Source organism: Teleopsis dalmanni, chromosome 2 (assembly GCF_002237135.1).
Source record: "Teleopsis dalmanni isolate 2A chromosome 2, ASM223713v2, whole genome shotgun sequence".
NCBI classification, from domain to species: domain Eukaryota; kingdom Metazoa; phylum Arthropoda; class Insecta; order Diptera; family Diopsidae; genus Teleopsis; species Teleopsis dalmanni.
Window position 1 is genome coordinate 75,933,090 of NC_051847.1, and position 8,082 is coordinate 75,941,171.

An 8,082-nucleotide genomic window follows, 5' to 3' on the forward strand; every position below is an offset into this window, starting at 1 on the left:
GGGTCATGGAAGCCAAGGACATGGCAATCAAGGACATGGCAATCAAGGACATGGAGGTCGCGGAGGACATTATTAAGAATTCGAAGGATAACGGCATCACTAAATAAAAACTGATATGAAAAATTTAACAGAATTCTTTTATTTTGAAGCTTTTGTATGTAACGAAAAGTGTACCACATTAGTTACTTTATATTCTTACATACTACTACTGATTTTCTGAACTTCTTCTGGAGCATAGGGCCTTCACCATCGATTTAAGTTGTATTCTGCTAGGAACGTTTCTTGTGACCTCATGCCAAGTAAATTCGGCATCTGTGAATTCTTTTTCAATTGTTCCACGGTCTTCCTGGTGGTGCACCGGGTCACCGACTACCTTGTGGGTTCCGTCACAGTGCTTGCCTTGAAAATTCTTTACACACCCTATTAATACTCTAATTTAAGAAACACCAAAAAAATCTACAAGACTTTTATAAAAAGGTTTGTAGTTACACTGTAATTTTGTTTGTAGTATTCCTCTCCAAAATCACAGAACGGTATTGTGAAGGAGAGATTGAATTCATTATAAAAATTAACGACGGCTTTAAAATTTTTTTTATTTTTTCGGTGTCCAAGAACTTTTATGTTAAGTATGATAAAGTATGATTTTTTTTTTTTTTTTTTTTTTTTTATTAACGATTCTTCAAATAAAGACAAAAATCGTTTTAATATTGCACCTAATACAAATAACAAAAAAAAAGGTACTAATAAGCAATTTTTAAGTCTGCCACTGTTTTCCTTTTTAGCCGTCTAGATATCGCAACCACCTGGAGAAGACTGGATGCTGTAACGTTGACATGTGTTTTCAATCGCTGTTTGTGAGCAATGGCACACCTTTTTGCCACGACGTCGACTGTTGGTATGTCAAGGTCACGGTGGAGATCACTGTTTCTAATGTAATATGGAGCATTTACGATGTATCGTAGTACTTTATTTTGAAAGCGCTGGATAGTTGCAATGTATTTCTTGCTGGCACAACTCCAGAACTGTATGCCATAACTCCAAGCCGGCTTTAGTATTTGATTGTAGACCATTAGTTTGTTGTGGATTGCCAGTTTAGAGCGCCTGCCTATGAGGTGGTAAAATTTCTTTAGTTTTAGGTCAAGCTCTTCTCGTTTTTTCTTAACATGCGCTTTCCAGCGCAGCTTGGCGTCAAGCGTAATGCCCAGATATTTGGCTTCGTTGGCGTGTGGAATTTTTGTGGCATCGATATGAATTGGAATATGGTTATAATTTCTCAATGAGAAGACTATATGTACTGATTTTTCCTTATTGAGCTTAATTCTCCATTTTTTTGCCCATGAAGCAATTTGATTGACTGTGTGTTGCAGATTAGCCGTCGCGTCTTCTATATTGTTTTCGATTGCTAGAACCGCAGTATCGTCTGCAAATGTTGCTGTAACTAGTTGGTTTGCAGAGGGTAAGTCGTGTGTATACAGGAGATATAGAATGGGCCCAAGAATGCTCCCCTGCGGGACGCCTGCGCTAATCTTCTTTAGTGCTGAATGTGCATCTTCATATTTAACACTGAAGTACCTGTCGTTTAGATACGATAATAGCAGCTTACAGTATTGTATAGGCAATAATGATTTAAGTTTATGGAGGAAATCCTTCATGCCAAACCTTATCGAAGGCTTGTGATACATCTAAGAACACGGCACAACACACTTTCTTCTCTTGCATCGCCGATTCAATGGCATTTACGACTACATGTATTTGGTCGATGGTTGAGTGGTTTTTTCTGAAGCCGAATTGATGATCCGGAATTAAGCGTCTTCTCTCGATTATTGGTGATAAACGCGCTAGTAGTAGTTTTTTGATAAAGTATGATAATAAATTATTTTTGAAAAGATTTCATACTTGGTTTAATTAAATTGAAGACCTCGGATTATAAGCTAATGTTACTTAAGTGAACCTAAGATAACTTAAGAGTGTGTCTGAACAAACACTTATCTATAGCATAAAGTATGTTTAGTAATCTTATTTATTTGATAGAAATTTAAGCGGTTTAAGAACATAGTTTAGAAAAGTAATTTAAGGAAATTTTTTTTCTTTTAATAGTAGGTGTATATCATAAAATATAATATTATATGACAGATTGTATTTTATTTTAGAAAAGACCTATGACCTATTAATATACAAAATTGTGTCCCACTAAATTAAAAATAGATTTTTCTAACAGTAATGAAATATATAGTTTACAATATCAGTATATTCTCAGTGATCACAACATCAATTTCCAGTAGTCTTTGCTCTACTCTTTATACTGGATTTAATTATTTTCATATCATTTATTATTATTCATACAGTTTCTAATAGAATATTATTTAGAATTGGTGACATTAATTGAGAGCAAATCGAATTTAATTCGGGTTTAAGGCGTCGGTACACTAAAATAACTGCTAAAGAAGTTTCACTTAAACTGGAAATATCTACTTATCAAAAACTTCGCTTACCAGATCCTATTTGATCAAGTAAGTACATTTAGCAACACTAAATTCTTTTTTTTTCAATACTGGCGCTACTAAGCTCAAATCGTAGCGTGTTTTTCTGCTAGACATGGGAATCTCTGTAAATAACGGGTTTTCGCTTCTATCTTCTCAGAAAGAGGAATTCGAAAAATCAAAAAAAAAAAGAAATGGTCAAAAGAATTTCTATTGTTTTGTTCTCGTAAAATACACATTTTAATGAACATAAGCTGGTAATATAAGTTTTAATTATGAAACACGATTGTTGTAACTTCAGAAGAAAGTTGTCATCATATTTCTTTCAGATTTGAGTTACAGAAACATAAAAGCACTAATCTATGGAAACGTACATATTTCAGAGAGATTTAACTCAAATCAACTCGTATAGATCCAAAGTAGAGACGCCTAACCATCTTCCAAACTAAAGCCATGATTTATAGATATTGTTGCTTATGCGCTACTCAACTTACTGAGACTTATTTGTCCACTTCTTTTTATTTCACCTTCCTGATTATTTAGCTTGGAGTTCTGTTAATACAGAATATAATCTAATATACTTACATTGTGACCGAAAAGTTTTCGGAGGTTCTCATTTAAAATTCGCGCGCTGTATATTTTTCGATATTTTAAGTTTATGTAGTTTGGCAGCACTGTCCTTAATTACTATGCCAAAAATGAGTGCGATCTGTCAGACAGTTCGTTTACGGCAGCTGTTGAAACCAGTTCACCTCAGTAGTGCGTTGCGAAAAAAACAATGGAAAAAAATATTGAACAAAGAGTTTGCATCAAATTTTGTTTTTCGAACGAAATTTCGTGTGCAGAATCGTTGCGAATGCTACAAAAGGCTTATGGGGAATCAGTTTTATCGAAAACTCAAGTTTATGAGTGGTACAAAGCCTTTCAGGACTGTCGTACGACCGTCGAAGACATGCCGCGTTCTGGACGACCTTCGACCTCTACCACCGACGAAAACATTGAAAAGGCAAAGGAAATCGTGTTCAAAAATCCTCATGTGAGTGTTAGAGAGATAGCACGAGAGCTAGGCATCGGTCGTGAGATGGCTCGTTTGATTTTGGTGGACAATTTGTGTATGCGACGTGTCAACGCCCGGCTTGTTCCGATTCACCTCAATTTGTTCAACATTATCAACGATTTTAAGGCCAAACATTCAATAAATACCATCGAACAGCCACCGTATTCACCTGATCTTGCACCGTGTGACTTTTTCCTGTTTCCCAACCTCAAATTACCACTCAGAGGAACGCGTTTTGAATCCATAGAAGACGTAAAACAGAATTCGCAGAGGGAACTCAAAGCCATACCGGAAAGCGCCTATAAAAAATTTTTTGATGATTGGAAGAAACGTTGGCATTTGTGTATCGCTTCTAATGGAGCATATTTTGAAGGAGATAAAATAAATATTGATGAAGATTAAGAATTTTGCGTTTTATTTAAAATTTCCGGAAGCTTTTCGGTCACAATGTACATATAATCTCATGTGATATAAAATCAACAATATGTGTGAGTTTTCGAATTGTAAATTAATTTCTACTAATATGCATAAGTACTCTTCAAACAAAAAAAAAATCAAAATAGACCTTCACATTGGGTATAAAAACTTGGTTTGTTTCTTGAGGTTATCACTTAAATTAAATAAAATATATTTATTACTTATTTATTACTTGACCTAATTTTGTAATGTACCTCAAATTAATATAAATAAAAAAATATTAATTACAAAGTTTGAGAAATATTTTAATATAAATAGGAAAAGAAATTAAAGAAAAATATAGACTGATGATATATTTTTTTTAAAAAAATACTCTTACTTAGGACTTGTATACCTATAGATACAAATGTTTTTACATGTTTTCATAATTCATATTTTTTGCTCCACTTTAAAAATGTGGAAACACAGCTTTCCTCACAATAGAGTTACTATTAGAAGAACAGTCCACCCCCCTGATATTGTTTTAAACATAAGGCCAACAATCTTACTCTACGAGAAATTCCAATAACCGTGAACGCAGTCTTGACTACGGAGGATAAATATATGCAGACCATTAAAGATTATTGAAACACTGCTTATAGTATTTGAACTATATAATGGTGTAATTACATGATAATTGCTGAGATTTACTGGACGTTGGAAATTAGTGAAATATATTATTCCAATTTGAATTATTAATTCAAATGAAGGTATTTCTCTGTCTCACTCACTGGGGAGATATTATAAGTTCTTTAAATGTATTCATTTTTAAACTTCACTGCCAGTTACTTTCTTATGTCTAAATTAATCACAAAGAATATCTCACTTGCCCCGTACTTTAACTTTCCAAATTAATAAATAATATATTAAGAGTGCTTTCAGAATTTTTTTTCAATAACTACAAGATTGTCGGAATACTCTTTATTTAATCTATGTAAGGAAACGATACTCACATAGGTATGGTATCATTCGCTAAGCAATATCGCAAAGCGTGCACTCTCAGCTGATCTGTCAATCAATATCAGCAAAACCAAGTCTATGCGTTTGAATTCAATCTACTCAACAAATTTCCAACTAGATGGCGTCTACATCGAAGATGTAAAAAATTTCTGCTATCTGGGAAACTATATTTCGTAAAATAACGGCAGTCAACAAGACATTCAACACAGACTATCAAAAGCGAAGCAAGCGTTCGAAACCCTTACCAAAATCTGACCTTCATCCTACATTTCACAACGCACTAAGATACACCTCTACAAAGCAAATGTAAAATCAACTTTACTATATGGTGGCGAAAGTTGAAATTTATCGGCAAGTGACGCACAACATCTTCAAGCATTTGCCAATCGCTGTCTACGACGCATCCCCCATGTATTCAGGCCAGCAACCATAGCCAATAGTGAGCTCTGGTTAAGAATGAATCAGCCTCTTATAACTGAAAAAATATAAACGCGCAAATACAGATGGCTTGGGCATACCTTAAGAAAACCCGCTTTTCTAACACTTTTCTTGATATCGGAAGAATAGTATTAGATTTCAACCCTCAAGGCAGTAGAAGACCGACGCGTCCGAGCAAAACTTGGAAGAGACAAACTGAACCTGAATCAAGAAACGCTGGAAACAGCTGGAGTGAAACAAAACGTCTTGCATTAGATAGAGTTCAATGGAAACTACTTGTTACGGTCGTATGCTCCACCTAGGAATAAAAGGTTTAATATATAATCCCTCTTTATTTAGTTTTTGCGTTACCTTCATCATTCTCATTATCAAATTTTTAATTGCTCTAACCTAATCTAATTTAATTAAAGCAACAATTTTTAATCCAAACAAAAACTTCGTAAAAGTAATAAAGTATATATGCATATTTGTATGTACCAATATACAGAAATTACTGATATAACCGACAATGCAATAACCGATATACACATCTGTTCTTTCACTTTGCAGAATTGACTAAGATAATATATGTATATCTAAATTACTAGATATCTAAAATTACCTTAAATATCAAAGAGTATTTTAATAGAATTAATATACTATATTTATTAAATGGAAGTTTTGATTTCTTATACACAACTATAATACTAAATACAACTAACTATTTATAAAACTCATTAGGTTAGAAATTTTTTATATTTATATATATGTTCTTTCCGTATATTTTGTATGCACTGATTGTTTAATATATTTAATTTACCAATATTTTGAACTGTAAACAAAAAATCGAGCAGAATTTTTTATGGATTAGTTTTACTAAATATTACAAAATCACTATCTTACATACACTATGAGGTATCTGGAGATCTAATTTCATATATTGAATTATATTGATAATTGGATAGCTATACATATAAAAATAGCTACAGATCTGGTCACTGGCTAAAACCATATAATAGCATGATAAAAACTAAATAAATTATGTCCTCAAAAATGGACTATGTCCGATAAATCATAGTCGCAAAAGTTTTAACAAATTAAGACTACTGTTGAGACTCTTCCAAAATATTACGAGTATTAATTTTAAAACGGAAGGAAATTGATTATTCGTGTATAAAACAAATTTTAGATGTTTATTATATATTTTTATTTATAATATTAAAATTTTAATAAAATAAAATTAATATTTCATTGTTTAAATATTATTATATGTAACTTTCCTTTTATGAATACCGACAGATTAGTTTGTCAGTCCAATTGATAACCTCAATAGACAAAGTTTATGATGATTAAAAACATAAACAAAAGCATTTTCCTACAACGGAATAAATTCATTCCAAATGAATAAGAAAGTCATTTTCCGACTAAATATTGTGCTGGTATTTCCCATTTACTAAGAAATGTCTAGTTTATGTCTGGCATTCTCCTTGCTTTTTCATTGAACTATTAAAATTAATTTAATTAATAATTAATTTAATTATGTTTTATGACGCAAATAAGTTTTGTTTATTTCAACTAAATTATGTTTCATAACTATATATATATTTATAAATACATGTATATATTACATGTACATATATTTTTAATAATAATAATAATATTATATATTATATATTTACATATTTGCTTCTAATTACAAATACTTATATACCATTAACATTTTCTTATTTAATACTTAATGTATTTATTTAATTTTTTACATTTACAATTTTTTTTTTATTTTTAATTTGTTTATAAAAATTGTTTTTTCTATTTCCAAAAATTTTGTAATTATTTGTTTAAAGAATAAATAATTTTGGTGATAAGAGTTTTTAATGTACGTGGTACTAAGAAACTTATCAACATATTAAGACATCCAAAATTTGCGTTTTTTGCTATAAAAACACATCATATGTGTTATTTAAATTAGTTTATAAAAAAATTATAAAGTGAAAACAATAAAAATTCTCATAATGGCAAAATTATTGGTGAGTTTCTTAAGCATTGGAACTGTAAATATAGGACTCTAATGAATTTGGTTTTCATTTTCAGATTGTTTTAGCTCTAGCTCTTATTGCTGTTGTATTGGCTGTTCCAAATGGTGGATATGGTAACGGTGGATACGGTCAAGGTGGATATAATCAAGGCGGATATGGTCAAGGCGGATTTGGTCGTAATGATGGTCATGGTGCAGGAGGGTATGGACATGTGGGACATGGTGGACATGGTATCGGTCATAATGACTTAGGTCATGGTGGTCCCATTGGTCACGGCGGTCATGGAAATATCGGTGGACACGGACATGGTGGATATAATGGCCCAATTGGTGGTGGCTACGGGGGACACCAAGGACATGGAGGTGGTCGCCATTACTAAATTATGACAAATCAGTATAATAGAATAATTTAAGAACAAAAAATAAATAAATAAAAAATTAAACAAAGTCTTTCTACACTAGGGTTGTTATAAAGAACAAAAAAATATCAGACTATCTAAATAATAAATAATTAATATTTTTCGAATTAATTTGTTACAGTGTATAGTTTTACATATATGTTACTGAAAGAAATGTATGTTAACGTAATTATTTAATGTTTATTGTTATGCTGATCTACGGTCCGCCATCAGTTAGAAGATAAATAAATGATAATGATTCTAGTATAGTTAAAGATT

At 31.7% G+C, this 8,082-nt stretch overlaps 1 protein-coding gene across 1 annotated transcript; it reads left to right on the top strand.

Moving 5' to 3' along the window:
- Positions 1 to 7,353: 7,353 nt before the first annotated feature.
- LOC119686076 (glycine-rich cell wall structural protein-like) lies at positions 7,354 to 7,840 on the top strand. The gene is made up of 2 exons (XM_038100539.1): positions 7,354 to 7,397; positions 7,462 to 7,840. The coding sequence occupies exons 1-2, from the start codon at positions 7,383 to 7,385 to the stop codon at positions 7,783 to 7,785; spliced, it is 339 nt and encodes a 112-aa protein (XP_037956467.1). The 5' UTR covers positions 7,354 to 7,382; the 3' UTR covers positions 7,786 to 7,840.
- Positions 7,841 to 8,082: the final 242 nt, after the last annotated feature.